Here is a 25,766-nt window from a genome sequence, read left to right on the forward strand (position 1 = left end):
TGTGTTTTTCCTAAATTGGATCCTTGAGTTAGGATGCTTGTTTACAGCTTCCATTAGCCATGCACACTTAGCAGGCAGCGGGGTGTTGTCAGGGAAGTTCAGCTTAACACATTCTTCCTTTGAAGAAAGACTTCTTGCAGCCTCTGTGCACCAAGGACGTTTAGTATCACATTGTGTACGAGTCAAGTGAGTCTGACTACGTCGACGCTCTAGCCCTTTCTCACTTTTTCTCTTTTGTTTACTTTTAAAGGTCTGGAAGCTATCATCATTTCCATCACCTGCAGAAATAGGTTCCTCTATGACAGTTGCCATGTTTGCCAGTGATGATATCTGGTGTAAGACTCACAACACAAGAATTCCTCGCTTATCTTTCCCTTATAGCTTATGCAAGAGCAAACATTCACTACAAAGTCAGAAGTCCAAAATAGATCACAAGACACAAGTGCTCAAGTTCAATGAACACCTCCAACCATACTCAACCCAGACCACCACCACTCAATACGACACACACCCCACCAAAAACACACTCAGAGACCTCTTGTATGTGTGTTAATAATATGGTACATATAATGATATAATGGATGGTACAGGCGAGGTCTTACACCATATCACAAATTACAAAGATGAACAGAGAGAGAGAGAGAGAAAGTAGGTAATATTGAGCATAAAATTAGAATTCTGACATACATCACATTAACCCTTTGAGGGTCGACAGGCCCTCTCCGAAACTCGTTCTCAGGGTCGGCCAAATTTCAAAAAAAAAAAAATTATTTTTTCTTATGAAAAAATAGAGTATTTTTTTCTAAACATTATAGGCTAAACAAAAAAATTTTAACGTCAATACTTACCGAGATATGGAGGTGTGAAATTTGCCAAAATTGAACAACATATGGTAACATCGCCGACTGCCATCACCCGGTATTTTTCTATTTACTTTTTTATGTACTATTTTCAATTATTTTTCAATTTTTCTTTTTCTGAGTAACTTTTATGGCCTCTGAGGCCAACATGATCAGTATTTTGTAAGTTATTTCTTTTTCAATACTACACAATAAGGGCGTAAACACTGTTGTCATTATTTTGTTTACAGAAAATATTTACACAAACAATATGAAATGTTGTTTATTACTATTTTTCTATATTTTATATACACATATACAGTCACAGGACATGTTTCTAGAAGTTCTGCAGCCTGTGGAACTCTTTGAAACATGGTGTCATGCACAGTGGAGTTTTGCACTCCTCACACATAAAACGAGTGTCTCTGCATTGTGGGCGTTTTTTTGTATGTGAACAGACGTAACACCTCTTCTGAGCCTTTTTCTTCAAAGCAGTAGCAGGCAGTTTTACCAGGAAGTGATCACCATGCTTCAGACGAGCAGGTAGTTGTTGATAATTTGGTGGGCGGTCAATTGCAGGTGCATTTCCTTGGTACTTGAATACTATTTGTCTGATGACAGACAAACAGAATTCGCCGTACTGTGGTTTGTTTCTGGTGCTCATCTTATACATATTATAAGCATTGAGCATGGAAATGTCCAGAAGATGGAAAAACAGTTTGATGTACCACTTATAACTCTTGCGAACACAATCAGCAAACCCAATCTGCATGTCACATTTGTCCACTGAACGCATGTTGAAGGTGTAATCAATCACAGCTGCAGGTTTTAGAATGGGTTCATTTCTCTCTCTATGCTGCCTGCCACTGTCTGCCATTTCATTAGGGTGAATTGATGACAACAGTGTGACATCTCGTTTGTCATGCCACCGAAATGCCATGATGTCATTGGCAGCAAACGCCTGCACCTCACCTCTGCGAGTGCCAGCGTCAAACCTGGGCATATGTTTTCGATTTGCACGCACTGTGCCACACACATCTGTCATGTTCACTCGCAAAAAATCACTGAGTGAGGGGCTTGTGTACCAGTTATCTGTATATAATATATGCCCCTTACCAAGGTATGGTTCTATCATTGTTCGAACCACATCACCTGAGATGCCCAATAACTTCCTGGTATTTTGCAATGTATAACTTCCAGTGTACACAATAATATCCAATACCAGACCACTGTAACAATCACAAAGCACAAACAACTTTATACCAAAGCGTTTCCTCTTGCTTGGTATGTACTGCTTGAAAGAGAGTCTTCCTTTGAACAGAATCAAAGACTCGTCAATTACAAGCTTCCTGAAGGGATAAAAATGAGTACTGAATTTCTGTTTCAGATACACAAACACATTCCTAATCTTATATAACCTGTCAGTTCTGTCAGGCCTGGTTTTATCTGAGAAGTGAAGCATACGTAACATTAGCACAAATCGATTCATTGGCATTATATCACTGAAACCTGGTGTTGCAATCAGGGGGTCTGTTGACCAGTATGATTTCACTTTGTGCTTATACACATGTGGCATAAGCATTATTGTGGCAAAGAAAAGATACATCTCAGCCACAGTTGCCTCCTTCCATTGGTGTAGACGTGATTTTGGTGAAAGTAATGTGTTTGCCATGGTGTACTCGTAGTATGTGTTGCTTTCCATGACAATACTTTTCATCAGTGGTTCGTCAAAGAATAACTCGAAACATTCCAGTTCAGTGGCATTGTTCCCAAGTGCACAAGATGGCCGTATTCCACTTTGGCTGCCATCAAACTGGTGGGGATTTGGAACAAAATTGACAGCTTCCTGCCAATCCCAGGTGCGGTCTGCTGGTGGGTACTGGACAATGACAGGTGGTTGTGGTTGTGGAGGTTGTGGTTGTGGAGGCTGGTGTGGTGGGGGAGTGGGGGATGGTGGCCTTTGTTCTAGATCAGCTGAGGCAGCGGCGTGGGTGGCAGCGTGGGTGACAGCATGGCCCACTGCTGGTGCCTCACCGCCGGCACCACTACCACCACGCACATTTTCCATCCCAATTGCAACAGTATCTTCGTCATTTTCACTGTCTGTTCCTGTTGTACAGCCACGGGATGTACTCCGAGATACACTCCTTCCCCTTGGTATAACATATGGCACACTTCCAGAGCGCATATATCGTCGTATATACTGACGCTTCACTGGGGAATATTGCACTTCACTATCACTACTGGAACTAGTTTGAAGAGCTTGTAGTTCATATTCACTATCACTATCATCACCCATGCTCTCATCTGAGTCTGGGATTTGGGAAAATAGAAGTTTCCTCTTGGGTTCTGGAACAACTGAACGTGAACACGAGGGCCCAGCACCAGAGGTGGAAGGCTGAGGGTCGTCTGGGTTTTCTTCACTATTACCGATATTATGGTCATTAGTTTCGGTCAAAACCTCACTAAAACCATGAAACTCATCTTCACTGGCACTTCCATCACTATTAGAACTGTCACTGGGGAACAAAAGTGTCCCAATTCGCCGAGGAGTGAGGAGCTTCTTACCGCGAGGCATGGTGGACATTGTTTACTAAGAGGGCATTCCCACAATGCACCACTGGGTCCCAGATTTTTTTTCTACCGCGCACACTGACCACGCAAACCCATTCTCTCACACCTAGGCCTACCAGCCTTTTCGCGCGAGATTTGAGGCTGCTAGAATTTATGCGTACTAGTACGTCAAAAACCCCTATGCGTAAGACGTACTAGTACGACGAAAACCCTCAAAGGGTTAAACATGAGGTTCAAATGATAACTTCCACTTGAGATAGTTCAGGCTACTGCCACCTAATGTACCTCACTGAAATAATAATATAGCAGACATCACAATGAATGCTGAAGACAACCTCTTACCCCAACCATAGATTGTAAACAGAATTACTAAAAAAAAAAAAGAAAAAAAGAAAAAAAAACAAAAAAACTAGGTAATGTTACAATGACAATGAGATAAATCACTCTGGTTGACTTCCTTGATCCATCCTGGGTAACTCACACATTACTATGTTATACATGTATGCAAGCATAAGTGTGCAGCTGTAGATAGATGAACCAGTACCTAAACAATCTCACTTACACACGCGTTACTATGTATGACAAGTGTTACCAAGTACACCAAGTGTACACTTTATCACTTAGAATACACTTTTGTTGATGTAAATATAGGTGAGAGTGGTACACCGCTGGTCGTAATAAACACACTCAACTTCTCAAGGTCACACACTAGGCCCAGCTTCTGGAGTTACCAGCGTTTTAATGTGTTTATTATGTGTCAGTGCGTGTCTGCAGTCATTAAATTGGTGTATCAGAAGTTAAACACTACAATCCAGTTGATCAAATAGTCTAAAACAATTTACACAATGTATAACTAGAAGTATAATGATTGCAAATTGTTACTATTACAATTTTAACTAGGAGCTAGACCCACTAGATGAGATGGCAAGGAACATAGATGTTAACAGGCTGACTCTTGCTTAACACAGTTGAAAGGTAACCGAATTACTCAAGAGAGAAAGTATTCATGAAACTGAACATTATGCAGGAGTAAGCTTGTTCACAGTAAAAATACAAAGCATAAGTTACACACTCACACCACAGATGAACACTGCAATTTGAAATATTACTGGGAATTTAGCAGTAAAGTTTCAGTCTGAACTAGAAAATGTATTAGAAAACACAGCAATGACACTAGGACAAGCAACTTAATTATGTAACCATATTTAATAGTTCACTTACACTGAGCAGAGCATGTATTACACTGATTTATCAAATGTAAGGAGTCACTACACTGAAGCACACTCTGAACCTTTTAAAGTCTTAATACAGGCTTACAAATGACAATTAACAGTTGGGGAAAGCAACACTTAACACTTCTAGCACACGTAGGACAGATGAATGTTCACTGTGTACAAGCCAATCACCACAAACTTACTATGTTTATAAGTGAACCTCTGGCATGTCCCACTCAAAATGTCAGCACTGCAATGCTCGTCAAATTGTTCTGAAGCCACTACAGGAAACACTGGTATGCCAGCAGCACTGCAGAACGTATACACAGACATGCTGGGCCCTAGGACAGCTATAATTGCAGGCTGCCTTAGCTTGTTCTGGCTAGCTTTTAGTGCTGCCCTCAAGCTTGCTTGACTGTGCTCGCCAAGCCCGCGCCAACCACCCGGACACCTGCTTGCAGCAGGCAGGCAGGCACACAGGAGACACTCGCAAGATGAGCGGAGTGCGGCATAGAGGACACGGGCACTCAAGCACCCATGTGGTCTGGCAAAAAAAAAAAAAAAAAAAAAAAAAAAACACGCCTCTAGACCACAAGCAAATAAGAGGCGAACGGCTGAGTTCCAAATCGAGGAAGGAGAAGGGACAAGGAAGGGATATTCACCTCGCTAGACACAGGCAATATGGGTGTAGTGGCCTGCAGGTCGCAGTGCAATTTTCAAGGTCATTCACTGGGCCCACAGTCGTCTCGAGAGTTACCAACCCTGTACTACTTGTTAACTCCAAACCCGCAGCACTTAACACATCTAGCACACGTGTCTTGGAATGACACAAATTTTCACTACATAAGAACTAGTTCTCACAACACCGAAGGTACGGCCGGAACACTGTAGAACGTTCACAAAGGCATTCTGGGATTCAGAACAGATGTAGCCTTGGCCTTCACTGGCTGGCTAGGAGCGCTGTTTGGCCTGGATCAGCTAAACTCGCCCTTATCCCATATGTAGATAATGGCGACAAGTTAAGGGATACCGGTGAATAGGAAAGTCGAGGAAGGGACATTCACCTCACTAGACACACACAGTTTGGGTGTAAGTGGCATGCGGGTCTTAGAGTGCCATTTTCAAGGTCACCCAGCAGGCCAGACATTCCTCACTCATTTTAAGCCTACGTAGGTACTGATGGTAGCACAATGTCCTAAGTCAGCGTAATCCACTCATGCAAATAGTTACAACAAATCTGCAGCACTTGCGGAACTCACATATTCGAGTACCAGCGGGGCAGCAAAATACACCTCTACACTGCACGTCGTTGATAGAGGCGAACGGCTGAGTTTAAAGGCGGAGAGTTGTAGGTACAGGAGAACAGCAGGGGTAACTGAGCACGCACATTCGTCTTTATTCACATAGTCAATATGGGCGAAAGTCTCAGGCAGATGATGCAGTGCCTCGCTCAAGGTCACAGGCTGAGGCAGACTTCTCAAGAGTTACCAAACACTGCAATATTTGTACAGATTGTTACTCACTCCAACTTGCAAAACTTCTAGCACACCTGTCTTGGAGTGAAAGACGAATTTTCAGTGTGTGGACACCTGGGTTACCAACTCACGTAGGACTGCACACTCGTCGTTATTCCTCAGGTTGGTAAAGCGATGAGTTGTAAGCATTTTGAGAGGCACGAGTAGCAGTGGACTAGCAAAATTCGCCTCTACACTGTATGTTGATAGAGTCGAAAGGCTGAGGTCAAATGAAAGGCAGAGGGGAAGCAGAGGCTTGTGAGGGCCTTTGCAAAAAGGAAGACTATTTCCAGTGTTTCACTAGGTATATCCTTAGTCACAGCTCGCACATAAGAGTTCTCACAACACTGAAGCTGTCTTCCAACAGTAGGAGTTTTAATGATGACTTATCAGTCGGGAGAAATGGGTAGGCCTGCGAATTAGTAGGTCCAGATCCCCAGCACACGTCTACTCCCCTCAACCACTCAGCCGAGACTGTTGCACCATCAGCTGTCTCTGAACATGACTCGTCCTGAACCTGTCCCGAACCTGTCCGTCCAGCCTGAGCGCCTGCCTTGCCGTCAGTGTTTACAAGCCAGGGTGGCCGGTTGCATGCATACATTCGATACATTTTGTATTATTCCATTATTTATAGTGCTTGTAACTGCTAAATAAGCCACCATGGGCCCAAAGAAAGCTTCTACTGCCAACCCTGTGGTAAAAAGGGTGATAAATACTATCGTACCACAGTCAGCTGCTGCTGCACCACAGCTGCTGCTGCACCACAGCTGCAGCTGCACCCAGCTGCTGCTGCACCATGGTCAGCTGCACCACAGCTGTTGTTGTTGCTGCACCACCATCAGCTGTATTACTCGAAGATGTGGAGAGAGTGTTGTTGGTGTGGCTTAACGTGAAACAATTACTGAGAAACAATTAACCCCGGAGTGTTAGCCACCCAGGATAACCCAAGAAAGTCAGTGCATCATCGAGGACTCTAACTTATTTCCATTGGGGTCCTTAATCTTGTCTCCCAGGATGCAACCCACACCAGTCGACTAACACCCAGGTGAACAGGGAAAAATGCCTGGAACTAGTGCTCATATTGGTGAATTTAAAGCCAGCAAAGGTTGGTTTGAGAGATTTAAGAATCGTAGTGGCATACACAGTGTGATAAGGCCTGTTCTGGAAGAAAATGCCAAACAGGACCTACAGTACTCAGGAGGAAAAGGCACTCCCAGGACACAGTGTCTCATCAGTCATTGCTGCATCTTCAATAAAGGTAAGTGTCATTTATTCTTCATTTAGTAGAGTAGTACATGCACAATATATATTGTGCATGTACTACTCTACTATTGTGCATGTATCCTTCTCTTTGTGTGTAGGAAAATGTATATTTCATGTGGTAAAATTTTTTTTTTCATACTTTTGGGTGTCTTGCACGGATTAATTTGATTTCCATTATTTCTTATGGGGAAAATTCATTCGCATACCGAACATTTCGCATAACAACCAGCCCTCTTGCACGGATTAAGGTCGCTATGCGGGGGTCCACTGTATGTGCATATGTATGTATACATAAGGTGCCCTATGGTAAGGGATCAATATTTAGTGTTAACATTCACAGGAAATATACTTACCTTGCACTGGTTTCACTTAAGGTTAGTTTCCTAGTTAGCTGATGGTCAGTACATTTTTGATAAATATATTTCCTTGCCAAAATCCATTTTTTAATGGCTAATTTTCACTTATTTTGACCAGTGACCACAAAAGCCCACTAGTTTAAGAAATTTCACCTGCATGCTGAATATCATATGTTTTTAAAAACAATTGGAAGGCCTGGTCATGGACCAGGTCATGGGTGTGTTGACCCCTGGAATACCCTCCAGGTAGCATCTTATAATTTCCAATCGGTTTTAGACATAGTTTTTAGGAAAAGAGTTTGGCAGAAATTGGAAGACCATCAAAATAATGAAAAATATAAAAAAAAATTATATTCCCAGAAACCTCTCCATATTGGCAATGCCAAAAATTTTTTGGTATTCTGTACTAATAAAGCAATGCAAAATTGAATTTTGTAAAGCAAGAAATAGTAATTTTAAACATAGTGATTTTAAATCCATTATCATGTTAGACTTTTCAAGGCATAATTATACAATAAGTACAAATGTTATTGAGATAATAAAAATACAGTTTTACAATAAATTGGACAATTTTCTGTGTGTAATAACATCAAAAAAAAATTTTTTTAGAGTCAGTACTTACTGAGATATAAGGCTATGAAGTTGGCACTGGATGCTCACCTGATGGCAACATGGAGTCCTGCTGCTTGCAGAAGTGTTGCCAATATACCTTTTTTCTTATTTTTATTTTAATTTATATAATTTTTATATTCTGATAATTACAATTTGTAGTAGTTCTTGTGATTTTATAGCCAATCTTTATTCTGACACTAATATTAGGTACTGAAATAGTACTCAATCAGTCACAAACACACTGACAGGTGAACATTTTCACCTGTCTTGGTCACATACTATTGTCTAGAAATATATACACAGTATTTGTAGGTCCCAGCAATGTTTTAGATATGCTGGAGTATATGAAACTCCTTGAAGCACAGTGTAAGACGAGTTTCACTCCACTGGTGACAGTGCAGCACTCCAGTACTGATGATCGTACACTGCTCTAGTTAATCTTGGCTTTATTTGTTTTCACTCTTACACATAAACATGTCTGTCTGTCTCTCTGTCTGCTTGTCTTTAAGAACATAAGAATGGAGGAATACTGCAGAAAGCCCACTGGCCCATACAAGGCAGGTCCTTATCAAAGCGACCCCTACAATAAACTACCCAAGAATTTACTCCCATACCCACGACATCAATCAAACCCAGCCCCTCCCAGTCATATATTTGTCCAATCTTTTTTTAAAGCTGCCCAAGGTCCTAGCCCTGATCACCCTACTTGGAAGACCATTCCACACATCCATAACTCTGTTTGAAAACCAGTACTTACCTATAGCCTTTCTAAATCTAAATTTATCTTACTTAAATCCATTATTTCTGGTTCTTACCTGGTTTGACACTTTCAGTACTTTATTAATATCACCTTTGTTTATCCCCATCATCCACTTGTAACCTCGATGATATCTCCCCTCATTCTACGTCTCTCCAGAGAGTGGAGATTCAAGGCTCTAAGTCTATCCTCATACGGTAGATTCCTTATACAGTAAATCATTTTAGTCATTCTTCTCTGTATGTTCTCCAATGAGTCTATATCCATCCTGTAGTAAGGAGACCAAAACTGAGCAGCATAATCTAAATGAGGCCTCACTAGTGATGTATAGAGCTGTAAAATAACTTCTGGACTTCTGTTACTTATACTTCTTGAAATAAATCCTAGTAATCTGTTAGCCTTGTTGCGCACACTTAGGCACTGCTGTCTGGGCTTTAGATTTCTGCTTACCATGGCTCCCAAGTCTTTTTCACATTCTGTATGATCAAGCTCTACTTCACCTAGTTTATAGCTTCAAGGGTTATTTTCATTACCAAGGACTAGTACCTTACACTTATCCACACTGAACGTCATCTGCCATTTTTCAGACCAAGACATTAACTTCTCCAAATCCTCCTGGAGTTCATTGGTATCCTCCTCAGAATGAATCACATGGCCTATTTTTGTATCATCAGTAAATTTGCTCATGTCACTTGTATTTCCTTCATGAAGGTCAATAATGTAAATTATGAACAACAGAGGGCCTAAAACTGATCCCTGTGGAATGCCACTAGTGACTAATACCCATTCAGATTTGACTCCATTAATGGAAACTCTCAGCTTGCTGTTGGTAAGCCATGCCTCTGTCCATGCTAGAACTTTACTCCCTATACCATGAGCTGCCACTTTTCTTAAAGAGTCTCTTATGAGGTACTCTATCGAAGGCTTTACTAAAATCCAAATAAACAATATCATATTCTTTATCACTGGCTACTGCCTCAAATGTTCTATTGAAGAACGTCAGTAAATTTGTCAGGCAGGAATGACCTCTCATGAACCCATGCTGAGATTCCTTAATCAAATTATGCTATTCAAGGTGACTTCTAATAATGTCAGCTATACATACACAAATAACCCGCACATAAAAGAGAGAAGCTTACGACGTCATCGTAAGCTTCTCTCTTTTATGTGCGGGTTATTTGTGTATCGTTCCAGTCACAGTATTGTGCCTTTTTTTTGTTATTTGTCAGCTACACATGTTTGTAATTGATTCTAATAATTTGCCTACTATAGACGTCAGGCTTATTGGACGGTAATTTGAAGGAATGCACTTATCCTGATTTGAATATGGGAACCAAATTAGCTATCTTCCACATATCTAGCATTAAACACACTTGTTAATGGCTGACTAAGTTCCATCTTGCATTCTTTAAGTACCCTGAAAACCAGCTCGCCGGGCCCTGGGGACTTATTTTGCTTCAGTTTGTCTATCTGTTTGATAACCATGTCTCTCGTGACAGTAATATTAGTTTATTTGAATTCATCAGGAAACGAATAATTTTTAATTTCTGGAATTTCATTTCTGTCTTCCTGTGTAAAAACTGACAAAAAATAGTCATTAAATAGGGAACACATTTCCAGTTCGTTATCCATCAGTTGTCCATTCCCAATTTTCAGAGGTCCTACTTTTTCCTTCACCTTCATCCTATACACTTGAAAGAACCCTTTTGGATTAGTCTTTGATTCATTAGCAACTCTAATTTCATAGTCACATTTAGCCTTTCTAATCCCCTTTTTTACTTCTCTTTTAAGCTGAACATATTGGTCAGTAAGGTTAACCTCTCATCTTTTGATGTGCCTGTAAATTTCCCTTTTTTCCCCTAATAGATGCTTTAGCCTCCTGTTAACCCATCTGGGATCATTATTATTAGACCTAATATCTCTCTGGGGAATGTATATAGTACTCTGAGCATGTTGTACATTATTAAGAAATAAATCATAAACGCAGATCCCTTCATAATTGTAAGAATGATCATCGTCAATAAAATCACTAGCTAGATTACCCCAATCAAGATTATACAGGTGTTCCCTAAGTCCATTATAATCGGCAGAACGAAAATCAGGGACTTTTACTGTATTATCATTATTCTTGTATTCCCAGTTAATGCTAAAAGTGATGGATTTGTGATCACTTGTGCCAAGCTCTTCAGCGATGTCCAGATTATTTGCAAGTGTTTCCTTATTTGACAAGACTAGGTCAAGCAAATTATTACCCCTGGTAGGCTCTGTTACACACTGCTTCAGAAAACAGTCCTGAACTACTTCCATAAAGTCATTGGACTCCAGATTACCAGTCAAAGAAGTCCAGTCAATTTGACAAAAGTTAAAACCCCTACTATCATTATATTATTGTGTCTAGAAGCCCTAACAATTTCGTCCCAAAGAAGTCTCCCTCTATCATGATCCAAGCCTGGAGGTCGGTATATTACACCTCGAATTGGTTTTTCTTGACCTTCTACAAACTCTACCCAAACAGATTCTGTTGTTAATGGATCTATTTTTATACCTGCTTTTATGCAACAATTTATATTTTCTCGTACAGGTCTCCCTCAACATTCGCGAGGGTTAGGGGATCAAGAGCCTCGCGAATGTTTGGTACCCCAATATATTGTAGGGAAATATAATACAATACTGCTTCCTTAACTTGTTGAACCATGAACAATCATAAAATACATGAAAACGTCATAAATTGTACTAAATACATACATGTTATGGTTTAATAACATGTATGTTATTAAATACCACTGCCTCCACCAATGCCTCCACCACTTCCTCAACCACTGGGAGTCCATACTACCCTCCCTCCGACCCCCGCAACTGGCAGCCAGCCCTCCCACCACTCAGTGTGGTGAATGTTTTGTTTGTTCATTATTTGCTATTAAACTACAGTATAAATAATGTAAACCCATTCATGACTGCATATTGGAATGGCTGTTCAGACAGGTATTGGATGGTGACATCATGTGTTTACTCTTGAACACAGCAAAGAATCAAACATTTCTGCTACTGCTAATAATAACAACAGTAATAATAATAATAATAATAATAATAATAATAATAATAATAATAATAATAATAATAAATATGATAGAATTGAAGAAGGAAATTGTACAAAAAATACGAGTGGTTGACACAACGTCAGTGTGGCTTTGTTTATGCTGGAGTGAACATTAGTCTCCGTGCTCTTCCAAACATTTCACAATAATTCATTGTTTGGTGCTTGTAGATTGAGTGCGACTGGAGTGGTAGAGGCAGTGGTTGAGGAAGCGGTTGAGGCAGTGGTATTTAATAACATATATGTTATAAATAATAATAGTACATATTATTAATAACATGTATTATTATTATTATTATTATTATTATTAACATGTATGTTATTAAATACCAGTGTCTCAACCACTGCCTCAACCACTGCCTCAACCGCTGCCTCACCCACTGCCTCAACTGCTGCCTCGCCCACTGCCTCACCCACTGCCTTACCCACTGCCTCACCCACTGCCTCAATCGCTGCCTCAATCACTGCCTCTACCATTTATTTATTTATTTATTTATTTATTTATTTAATGTCTTTGCAAACAGTACATTGAGATTGTGTATTGCCTCAACCGCTGCCTCAACCGCTGCCTCACCCACTGCCTCACCTACTGCCTCAGCCGCTTCCTCAACCACTGCCTCTACCACTCCAGTCGCACTTAATCTACAAGCTCCAAACACAATGAATTATTGTGAAATGTTTGGAAGAGCATGGAGACTAATGCTCACTCCAGCATAAACAAAGCCACACTGACAATGTGTCAACCACTCCCTCGTATTTTTGTACAATTTTCTTCTTCAATTCTATCGTATTTATTATTATTATTATTATTATTATTATTATTATTATTATTATTATTATTATTATTATTATTACTATTGTTATTATTAGCAGTAGCAGAAATGTTTGATTCTTTGCTGTGTTCAAGAGTAAACACATGATGTCATGGTCCAATACCTGTCTGAACAGCCATTCCAATATGCAGTCATGAATGGGTTTACATTATTTATACTGTAGTTTAATAGCAAATAAAATCTCTTACATATGGAATTTGTGCTTGGGGATCAACAACATCAAATCACCTAAAACCCCTAATAACCCAGCAAAAGGCAGCAGTAAGAATGATAACATATTCCCACTCCCGCCAGCATACTCCACCAATTTTCAAAAGTCTGAATCTGCTTACCATTAAGAACATTCATATTTATTCATGTGCCTACTACATGCACAGGACAATACACGCAAATATAAACCCCCCACTCAAACTTTTCCTCACCAACCTAAACAGGACACATGACCACAACACAAGACACAGATCTCTTTTTGATATACCTCGTGTCCATATCACACTGTGTAAAAACTCTATGCACATAAAGGGCCCCAAAATATGGAATTCGTTACCAGAAGATATTAAAGTAACCCAGTCTGAAAACCAATTTAAGACTCTTCTCAAAAGCCACTTAATCACCCTAGGCTAAATGCTAAATACTCAGTACACATTTACTCACCTATGTACTCCCACATCATAACTGAAACAATCACATTGAACCTTTTATCCATTGTTGACAGGAATATAATTGAATCATTGTTTTTCACAAAAGCATTTTAGAATATAAATACGTATATCTTTGTATTATACAAATTTTGATTCATTTATAATTAATATTCTACTGTACAACTATGAAATAATTACTTTCCTACTGTACAACTATGATATACTCCTTAGTATTAAGTAGAATGTAAGCCAATAATGTTAAGTTGGCCCATAATGCCTAGGCATAATAGAGGCTCTCTTTGCATTGCAACCCACTATTGTATATACACAATCTCAATGTACTGTTTGCAAAGACATTAAATAAATAAATAAATAAATAATGAACAAACAAAACACTCACCACACTGAGTGGCGGGAGGGCTGGCTGCCAGTTGCGGGGCTCGGAGGGAGGGTAGTAGGGACTCGCAGGTGGCAGGAAACTTAAATATGATTTGGCGGCTGGGGATTTGGCGGTTGGGAATTTGCAAATGTGTGAAGCCCACTAAAGTTGAAAATGCGAATGTTGAGGGATACCTGTATAATGCAGCTCCTCCCCCCTTCCCATCTATTTCTTTCTCTCTCAGAGAGAGAGCTGCTCATGAACCATAGGTATTGCACACAATGCAGTCATCATGTCTGATTCTTGATCAAGTGAAAGTGCATATTACATGCTTATTATGCCTTATATCTACAAGTACAGTACATGTATAGCATTTTGTCTGGATTTTTTGGGTTATCCTATGTAATTTACACTATGTATAATATATAACTGTACTTATGTGTACCTGTGAGATAGAGACAGAGATAGATCCAGACAGACAGAGACATAGACAGCCAAAGTCAATCAGCTAGCCATCCACCCAGTCAGTCATTCAGCCAGCCGGCCACATAGCCAGTCAGCTGGCCTGCCGAACACGTATTACATGTTCCAGAATCGTTTCTCTTTAATTAGGGCATAGGTTATAGGATGTTCTGGCAGGATTTGATACCACTACCAGTGGTATCAAAATTGAAAGGATGTTGCACATGGGTTATTATAGAGGTTTATGATATTTCCTCAACCACTTGTGGCCACATCCATCTCAAAGCCACTAAACGTGGGGTCAACATCACTTTCCTCTTAAAAGGGGAGTGTTAATACAACATGGCATCAGTGAACCCCTTGCCACTCTGTTTGCTTTAACTGGTGCTCCCACAAGTTACTAAGTGGTTCCAGACTTTTTTAATACTGCGCACACTGAGTATTAAGACCAGGCATCTCAGGCCAATTGTGCCAAATTTGGAGGCAGGAAAAAATCATTGATCTACGTTTGGAGCACAAGCGGTAAAAATGTAGATCTATGTTTGGACAGTTTAAGGGTTAAAATGGCAAGGGCAAAAATGGTGTCCAGTGTGTTCAGGGGAAGCAAATGCTTCCCATGCTATGCCCCTAGCTTTGTCACTGAGTACAGTACCAAGATGTAGTCAGAAAAGGGGTGACTGCCTTTGAGAAATTGGTAAATATTAAACTGTGGAATGTGAGAAGTTTGAAAATATATTACCTTTAACCCTTAAACTGTCCAAACGTAGATCTACGTTTTTTCAACATTTGAAAGTATGTTAAAAAAGTAGATCTTCTTTTCTTTTTTTACATTTGAAAAAGTGTAAAAAAACCTTTGATCTACATTTTTTTTTTTGTTATACAGTGGACCCTCGACCAACGATGACATCGTCTAACATTAAATCTGAGTAGCGATACATTTTAATGCAAAAATTTTGCCTCAACTAGCGCTAAAAAACTCGACTAATGCGATTCGTTGCGTTTGAGACGCGTCCACTTGTGGCCAGTGTTTACAAGCCAGCCAGCCACCGCGGTCCCATCCAAACATACAATCGGAACATTTCATATTATCACATCATTTTTAGTGATTGCACCTGCAAAATAAGTCACTATACTCTATATGACCAAAATACTCTAGCTATATACTTATCCAAGCTTCCCACCACTACAGATATCAGTACTAGAACTCAACACATAACTCAGGATATAAATAACCATAATTTAAACCTAGAAGATGATTGATCACATTGACCCTGATCTAAACCTCCATAATCTGACACCCAATCAAAACCTATTGGAAAGTAACTGCCTTTATTACACAGCATCACAAGCCAGCACTATCCTAAACAATGCTAAAAGCCTATCAGTACTTAACTACAACATCAGGTCCTTAAGCAAACACTATGATGACCTCCTGGCACTCCTTGAATCACTAAAGACACCCTTCTCCTGCATTATTCTTACTGAGACCTGGCTTAAGCAGGACACAATAGATATCTACCCTCTACCAGGATACACAGCAATTCACAACTGCAGACCAAACCAAGTTGGGGGTGGTATTGCAATCTATTACTCTAACCAATTATCTTGTATTAGCACCACTTGCTTTAGTGATGAATATGGGGAATACATTTTTGCTAATTTTACTGTAAAAAACCTATAACAATCGGTGCCATTTACCGGATACCTCACACAAACATCCCAAATTTCAGTGAGAAATTAAAGTCACTAATAACAAACAGACAAATGAATAAGTACCACCTTCTCTTAGCTGGAGACTTCAACATCAACCTTGGCTTACTAGATGATCAGCCTGTAACTGATTTCATCAACAATATGAACAACACACCTCTCATACCAACAATAACTAAACCAACCAGGCTCACTGAGACAAGTGCAACCATAATAGACCACATATGGACCAATATACTAGCCCCCCTTAAATCAGGGATAATCACAGATAGCACTACAGACCACTACCCTACCTTCCTCCTGACAAACATTAATAAACCACCACTTGAATACAACAAAGTCTCATTTAGACTCCATGACGAGGCCTCAATAAGGAAGTTCACAACTGACCTAGAGATTGTTGACTGGCCTACAGAATTCTCCAAGGCCAATGGTATTGATGACTGGACAGACATTTTTCTTAACAAATTACTTAGACTATACAACAAACATTGTCCTATAAAAACGAAACAGATCACAAACAAACGGCTTGGTTGCCAATGGCTAACCAGCACCATTCTGAAATCCATTGACAAGAAACACCAATATGAAAAGCAATATAGACAGGGCTTAATACACAAAGATATTCTTAAACACTATTCATCAGTTCTCACCAAAGTAATAAAGAAAGCCAAACAACTATACTACTCCAGTAGATTCACAGACACTAGAGGAGATATAAAAAAGACCTGGAAAACACTCTCTCAGATTCTAGGGACACACAAACTGAAAAAAAATAAGAATATTGTCCTAACTAAACCTAATGAAACACCACTACATCCCACTGACACAGCTAACAAGATAAACGACTTCTTCTCAACCATAGGATCTAATCTCGCCAATAAAATCCCACATACTAATGCCCATGCCGGGGACTACCTAGATGGGAATTTCCCAAATTCCTTCTATCTTGCACCAACTGAGCCCTCGGAAGTCACCGAGATTATAAAGTCACTTAAAAACAACTCAGGGAATCTGTCTAATGTCCCACCATTACTGTACAAGCGAGCGGCCCATATCCTTTCGCATGCTATTTCATTACTTTTTAACAAGTCACTAGAACTAGCACCTTCCCGAAACTACTCAAGATGGCAAGGGTTACACCAATACATAAAGGTGGTTACCCTACAGACTTAAACAACTATAGACCAATATCAAACTTACCATTGCTATCCAAAATCTTTGAGAAACTCGTGCACAGGAGACTATATTCATTTATAACAGCACAAAACATACTCAACCCCTGCCAATTTGGATTTAGGAAAAATAAAAGCACTAATGATGCAATCATAAAAATGCTAGATCTGCTTTACACAGCATTGGAAAATAAGGAATATCCACTAGGAATTTTTATTGACCTAAGAAAAGCTTTTGACACAGTAGACCACGACATCCTACTCCACAAACTTGACCATTATGGTATAAGAGGCCATGCACTTGCTTATTTCAAATCTTACCTTACTAATAGGTATCAGTATGTTACCATTAAAGACACAGCATCAACAACACGGCCACTTGATACTGGAGTTCCGCAGGGAAGTGTCCTTGGTCCCCTGCTCTTCCTCATATACATCAATGATCTTCCAAACATATCCCAACACCTGAAACCCATTCTCTTTGCTGACAACACGACTTATGTCATCTCTCACCCTAATCTTGCCACCCTCAACACCATTGTTAACGAGGAGCTGGTCAAAATATCGACTTGGATGACAGCCAATAAACTTACGCTTAACACTGACAAAACCTACTATATTATGTTTGGTAGCAGAGCAGGAGATGCACAAATTAACATTAAGATCGACAACACTCTAATTACCAGACATAATGAGGGCAAATTCCTAGGCCTATACCTTGACAACAACCTGAATTTCAGCACCCATATCCAACACATAACCAAAAAAGTATCCAAAACAGTTGGGATCCTCTCCAAGATACGATACTACGTGCCGTAAAATACCCTTCTCACACTATACCACTCACTTATTTATCCATACCTCACCTATGCTATTTGTGCTTGGGGATCAACTGCAGCAACACACCTAAAGCCAATACTAACCCAACAAAAAGCTGCAGTAAGAATAATCACTAAATCCCATCCCTGGCAACACACCCCCCCACTCTTCATAGATCTAAACTTACTCCCTGTTCAGTACATCCACACTTACTACTGTGCAATCTACATCTACAGGACCTTAAACTCCAATATCAACCTTGACCTAAAACGCTTTCTTGATAGTTGTGACAGAACCCACAGGCATAACACCAGACACAAACATCTCTATGACATTCCCCATGTCCGACTAAACCTTTGCAAAAATTCAATGTATGTCAAAGGCCCTAAAATCTGGAACACCTTAAACTCCAATATCAACCTTGACCTAAAACGCTTTCTTGATAGTTGTGACAGAACCCACAGGCATAACACCAGACACAAACATCTCTATGACATTCCCCATGTCCGACTAAACCTTTGCAAAAATTCAATGTATGTCAAAGGCCCTAAAATCTGGAACACCCTACCTGAGAACTCTAGAACTGCAGACACATTCATCACCTTCAAAACTACCATTAGAAAACATCTTATCTCCCTGATAAACCCCATCAACTAACTACACGAATACCACCTGGTGGTTCACACTTACACTCACTCACCCATTTGACCATAAACAGAAATTTTAATCTCAATCTCAAAATAATGAATCCTATGATACTCCAATACTGAAACTATGTACTGTGCCAAAACAAAAGCATTCACATTGCTAAACTCACAAACTAGTATTTAGTCACTTAGCCATAATACCAACTTACCTCATAATTTGTAATATTTTAAATTAAAGAATTAAACTAAGTCTGCCCGAAATGCCTAGCCATGCTAGGCGTTCTAGTGGTACACTCTGTAATCATTATTTAACTACATGTAAACCACACAACAACCAAATTCTGTAAATTTAACATTGTAATCTTTATAGAGAATAAACTTCGAATTGAATTGAATTGAAGAAAGCTTCTAGTGCCAACCCTACAGCAAAAAGGGTGAGAATTACTATGGATATGAAGAAAGAGATCATTGCTAAGGGGTTGGAGGTTAGTGGGGAGGATGTGGAAGAGTTGGTGGAGGACGACAATGATGAACTAACCACTGATGAGCTGCAAGATCATCTTCAACAGCAAGAGACCAGACCTGTGGAAACTGCTCCGGAGGAGGGGATAGAGACATTGAGGAAGTTGCCTACTTCAAAGATTAAGGAAATGTTTGCAATATGGCTTAAAGTACAAACCTTTTTTGATGAAAATCACCCTGACACAGCTACTGCAAGCCGTGTTGGCAACCTGTACACTGACAATGTTATGGCCCATTTTAGGAAAGTCTTAAAGGAACAGGAGGTACAGAGCTCTATAGACAGATATATTGTGTTACAGAGGTCCAGTGACTCTCAAGCTGGTCCTAGTGGCATTAAAAGAAGAAGGGAAGTAACCCTCGAAAAGGACTTGACACCTCAAGTCCTAATGGAAGGGGATTCCCCTTCTAAACACTAACACAATCCACACACTCCCCTCCTCCCATTCCATCAATCATCACCAGATCTTCAATAAAGGTAAGTGTCATGTAATTGTACATGTCTTCTTCAGTTTGTGTGTATTAAAATTAATATTTCATGTGGTAAAATTTTTTTTTTTCAATACTTTGGGGTGTCAGGAACGAATTAATTTGATTTCCATTATTTCTTATGGGGAAAATTAACTCGACTAACGATAATTTCGACTAAAGATGAGCTCTCAGGAACGGAATAATATCGTTGGTCGAGGGTCCACTGTATTTGAAAATATGTAAAAAAAAAACAGATCTACTTTTGGAGCACTACGCATGTGAACGTAGATCTGCTTGGACAGTTTAAGGGTTAAAATCAGGATTGCCTGAAATCAAATGAAAGATTTCCCTCTTGTCTGCTAAGGATGTGAAGCAGCCCGAATGATGCCAGTGCAGGGCTCTTGATTCAGGGAATTAGCTCTAGCCTCTGTGCTAAATCAGACTTGATTGCCTCCTGGTTCTATATGACCCCTACTGGTTTAGCATTTCCCCATAAATGTAATGATACTAATAATACTAATAATACTACTAATACTACTACTAATAATAATACTAATAATAATACGTACTAATAATAATATTAATAATAATAATACTAATAATAACAATAATAAATACTAATAATAAATACTACTACTAATAATAAATACTACTACTAATAATAATACTAATACTAATAATAATACTAATACTAATAATACTAATACTAATAATACTAATACTAATAATACTAATAATATTAATACTAATAATACTAATACTACTAATAATACTAAAACTACTAATAATACTAAAACTACTAATAATACAGTGGACCCCTGCTTAACGATCACCTCCCAATGCGACCAATTATGTAAGTGTTTTTATGTAAGTGCGTTTGTACGTGTATGTTTGGGGGTCTGAAATGGACTAATCTACTTCACAGTATTCCTTATGGGAACAAATTCGGTCAGTACTGGCACCTGAACATACTTCTGGAATGAAAAAATGTCGTTAACCAGGGGTCCACTGTACTACTAATAATACTACTAATAATACTGCTAATAATACTACTACTAATACTAATACTAATACTAATACTAATACTAATACTACTACTAATACTACTAATAATACTACTAATAATAAATACTACTAATAATAAATACTACTAATAATAAATACTACTAATAATAAATACTACTAATACTACTACTAATAATACTACTAATAATACTACTACTAATAATACTACTACTAATAATACTACTACTAATAATACTACAACTAATAATACTACTACTAATAATACTACTACTAATAATACTACTACTAATAATACTACTACTAATAATACTACTACTAATAATACTACTACTAATAATACTACTATTAATAGTACTACTACTAATAGTACTACTACTACTACTACTACTACTACTACTACTACTACTACTACTACTACTACTACTACTACTACTACTACTACCACCACCACCACCAATACCACCACCACCAATACCACAAATACTACCACCACCACCAATACCACCACCACCAATACCACCACAACCAATACAACCACCACCACCAATACCACCACCACCACCAATACCACCACCACCAATACCACCACCACCAATACCACCACCACCACCACCACCACCAATACCACCACCACCACCACCAATACCACCACCACCAATACCACCACCACCACCACCAATACCACCACCACCAATACCACCACCACCACCACCAATACCACCACCACCACCACCAATACCACCACCACCACCAGTACCACCACCACCACCAGTACCACCACCACCAATACCACCACCACCAATACCACCACCACCAATACCACCACCACCAATACCACCACCAATACCACCACCACCACCAATACCACCACCACCACCACCACTGCCACCACCAGTACCACCACCACCACCACCAATACCACCACCACCACCAATACCACCACCAATACCACCACCACCAATACCACCACCACCACCACCAATACCACCAATACCAGCAGCAGCAGCAGCAGCCACCACCGCCGCCATTATTTACAGTACACCTAAACAGGTGTGCAGCCAATTGACTACCCTAGGGTCATTAAGGCTGCATGTAACTTGTCTTCAACCACTCAAAAATTCTTTAACCCCTAAAACAGGGATTACAGTAAACTCTGAAAGTGCATATACACTAAGAGACACCTTTCAGTATATATATCCTCGATGAGGGTAGGGAGTTGAAGACAATTAAGCTGGCAATAGGCTCGTGCATATAAGGGGTAGGGGTCGGCCTAGGAAAGGTTGGAGGGAGGGGTAAAGGAGGTTTTTATGTGCGAGGGGTTTGGACTTCCAGCAAGCATGTGTGAGTGTGTTAGACAGGAACAAATGGAGACAAATGGATTTTACGACTTGACGTGCTATTGGAGTGTGGGCAAGGTAACATTTATGAAGGGATTCAGGGAAATCGGCAGGCCGGACTTCAGTCCTGGAGATGGGAAGTACAGTGTCTACACTCTGAAGGAGGGGTGTTAATATTGCAGTTTTATAACTCTAATGTAAGTGCACCTCTGGCAAGACAGTGATGAAGTGAATGATGAAAGTTTTTCTTTCTCGGACCACCCTGCCATGGTGGCAGACGGCCAGTGTGTTAATAATAAAAATAATAATAATAATATTTTATTTTGACATGATACATGTTTATACAAAGGAATATAATACAGTGGACCCCCGCTTAACGATCACCTCCAAATGCGACCAATTATGTAAGTGTATTTATGTAAGTGCGTTTGTACGTGTATGTTTATGGGTCTGAAATAGACTAATCTACTTCACAATATTCCTTATGGGAACAAATTCGGTCAGTACTGGCACCTGAACATACTACTGGAATGAAAAAAGTTCGTTAACCGGGGGTCCACTGTAGTTGGGTGTACATGCCAAAAGCCCCTTTATATGTAGAGCATTTTGGAAAAACTTAAAACTAACTTAAGATTAATAAAGCAATAACAATACATATGGTCATTAGATTAGTTACATTGAATACAAGAGAATTGACTTCTATTAGGTCATGCTGTATGGCTTTAATAAGTCTTGTAGAGAAGATGTACAATTTTGATTATTAATCTGAGGTGGACACAATGGAGTGATTAACATTTGAGATGAATACAGATATTGAGAATAAGTATATGTTAATTATATTGATAAGAAAGTTTTACCAATGTTCGTGATATTGAGCAAATGCATGTATAGTTTTTACATATGTATTTATGATGGGCTGGGATAGGTTAAGGAGATAAGGTGATTTTTAATAGTTTTAAAAATGCTAGCTGAGCCAGTGGGTCTGGAGATTTCTGGCAGAGTTAGACTTAGACTTAGACTTAGACTTGGTTACTGCTGTACCAAATAATAATTACATAGTATTGTATTTATACATAAACCATTGAAATCTGCATGGCATAATACTTGTATAAGCTCTGACTATAGCTTCATCACACCTGATGAGTATTGAATGAAAATGATGTACAGTATTTGACGGGAAAATGGTGGATGCTGCTGCTGTAGTCATGTAACTGTAAACATGAGATCTTAGTGTGGTCACTGTGCAGTTGAAGGTAGTTATGGTTAAAATTTCACTTAATGTTCCTTTTTAAACCATTACTAAGCCTTGGGCAGACCTCAGCATTAAAAAAAATTATTACAGCTGTTCAAAGTTCAGAGACTTGAGCATGTAACAGGTCTTTTGTCTGCAAATACATACTGGTACTTAAGAGGAGAAGAAGAAGTAGTTAAACTCTTTGATGGGCTGTGCAAGAAGTACAATATTTGACCAAGTTATAGTTCACAGTTTGTAAAATTATCATGCAATATGTTGTGGTAAACAGACCTTCATAATGAAGGAAATATCTTTACTTTCAGCAACTTCAGTTGTGCAGATAGCTGGTTACAAGAATTTTCCAGTTCCTCCTACTTATGATGGTAAGAAAAGCCCTTGCTTGTACTCTATTTCCTTTTCTGTAATGACTTACCTGTTGTGATAAGAGATTCTCTGCAGTACACTAAATATTTTAATAGAATCTTCAAGTGCTAAGATACATTCTTCAAAAGAAATTTTACTGACTGTATCAATATGTCTTCCATACCTAGCTTGTAGGACAAGGATAGTACTTCTGGCCATGTACATACATGGTACATTCTGTACATACATGGTACATTCTGTATATACATTCTGTACATACGTATTGTACACACATGCATGCGCACAATTATTATTTTTTTTTTTTTTTACAAACCAGCCGTCTCCCACCAAGTAAGGTGACCCTAAATAAGAAGAAACATTTTCACCAGCACTCACTCACTCCACTGTCTTGCCATAGGGATGCTGATACATTTCAAAACTGCAGATATCCCCACCCCTCCTTCAGAGTTTAGGCACTGTACTACCGCCTCCAGGACTCAAGTCCAGCTTACCAGTTTCCCTGAATCCTTTCATAAATGTTACCTTGCTCACACTCAGACATAACATAGTCATAAAAATCATTTGCCTGTACTCCTATCTAATGTGCTCACATACGCTTGCTGGATATCTAAGCCCCATACACACAAAACCTCCTTTACCCCCTCCCTCCAACATTTCCCAGGATGACCCATACCCCACCTTCCCACTATTATGATTATTATTATTATCATGTTGTTATTCAGCATACATATATGCACATTTTTTTAATTTCCTTTAATATTTATTGCAATTAACTCCAACCCACAGATATAGAAATTCCAAAAGAGCGACAGAAGCTACGTTTTCTGAACAAAGTTCCCCAGTATCCAGGTTCTATCCGGCCTCCTAAGATGATGAAGAGGTTGGATCTGATTCGTGGTGAAGAAGAAATCCATAGAGACTTACTTCTTCAGCAGTATGGCATTATTGTATGTTAAATATTATGATTGGTAACATAATTCCATGCAGATGCAGTGCTTGTAATCTGTACGTTTAACACTAACCTCAATAGATACAGCCTTTCCTCACTTAACAACGGAGTTCCGTTCCTAAGACCATGTCGGTAAACAAATTCGGCGCTAAGTGAGAAGCATACTGTAATGGTAGTGAGTTTGTGTCAACCATCTTTGATATTGTTTTAATGTCATCTTTGCATCATTTATAACATTTTTAGTATATTTTTAATTAAACAGTGGTACCCCAAGTTTCGGCCATAATTCATCCCAGAAGGCTGTTTGAGTGCTGGTACCAAACCAATTTGTTTCCATAAGGAATAATGTAAATTAGATTAGTCCATTTCAGACCCCAAAAATACACTTACAAAAGCACTTACAATATAAACTTACATAATTGTTTGAGTTGGGAGCTGTACGAAACTCAGGGTACCACTGTATAGTAGTGTACTCTATATTGTAATAAACAGAATAGAGGAAATCAGCTCTAATATACATTTAGGTATGCTACTGGTCAGAGAGCCCGCCATAAGTCCGAGTCGTCGGTAAACAAGTGCATTGTTAAGTGAGGAGAGGCTGTACTTAGTTCTGTATAGTACAGTATAATTAGTGACTAAAGTTATATACCATTTAATATCATAATGCCACTGAATGTTCAGTATGTTGTCATATCCATTAGAGAGAATGGAGCAAAATAGAATGACTTGGAGGACGTATACATCTGTAGCGGAGGGTGGAAGGGTAGGGGTCATACTAGAAAAGGTTGGAGGGAGAGGGTAAAGGCGGTTTTGTGTGCAAAGGGCTTAGGCATCCAATAGGAGTTTACCTGGAGAGAGTTCCGGGGGTCAATGCCCCTGCGGCCCGGTCTGTGACCAGGCCTCCTGGTGGATCAGAGCTTGATCAACCAGGCTGTTACTGCTGGCTGCACACAATCC

The 25,766-nt window shown here is 39.3% G+C and overlaps 1 protein-coding gene across 1 annotated transcript in view; it reads left to right on the forward strand.

Moving 5' to 3' along the window:
• The window catches only part of mRpL16 (mitochondrial ribosomal protein L16), a 106,056-nt gene that overhangs the window by 30,810 nt on the left and 49,480 nt on the right, over nt 1-25,766 (forward strand). Inside the window, exons 2-3 of the mRNA XM_070082898.1 lie at nt 23,800-23,859; nt 24,647-24,807. Of these exons, the coding sequence (XP_069938999.1) occupies nt 23,800-23,859; nt 24,647-24,807 (221 nt within the window). The remainder of the gene's footprint in view (nt 1-23,799; nt 23,860-24,646; nt 24,808-25,766) is intronic.

Source organism: Cherax quadricarinatus, chromosome 8 (genome assembly GCF_038502225.1).
Source record: "Cherax quadricarinatus isolate ZL_2023a chromosome 8, ASM3850222v1, whole genome shotgun sequence".
NCBI classification, from domain to species: Eukaryota; Metazoa; Arthropoda; class Malacostraca; order Decapoda; family Parastacidae; genus Cherax; species Cherax quadricarinatus.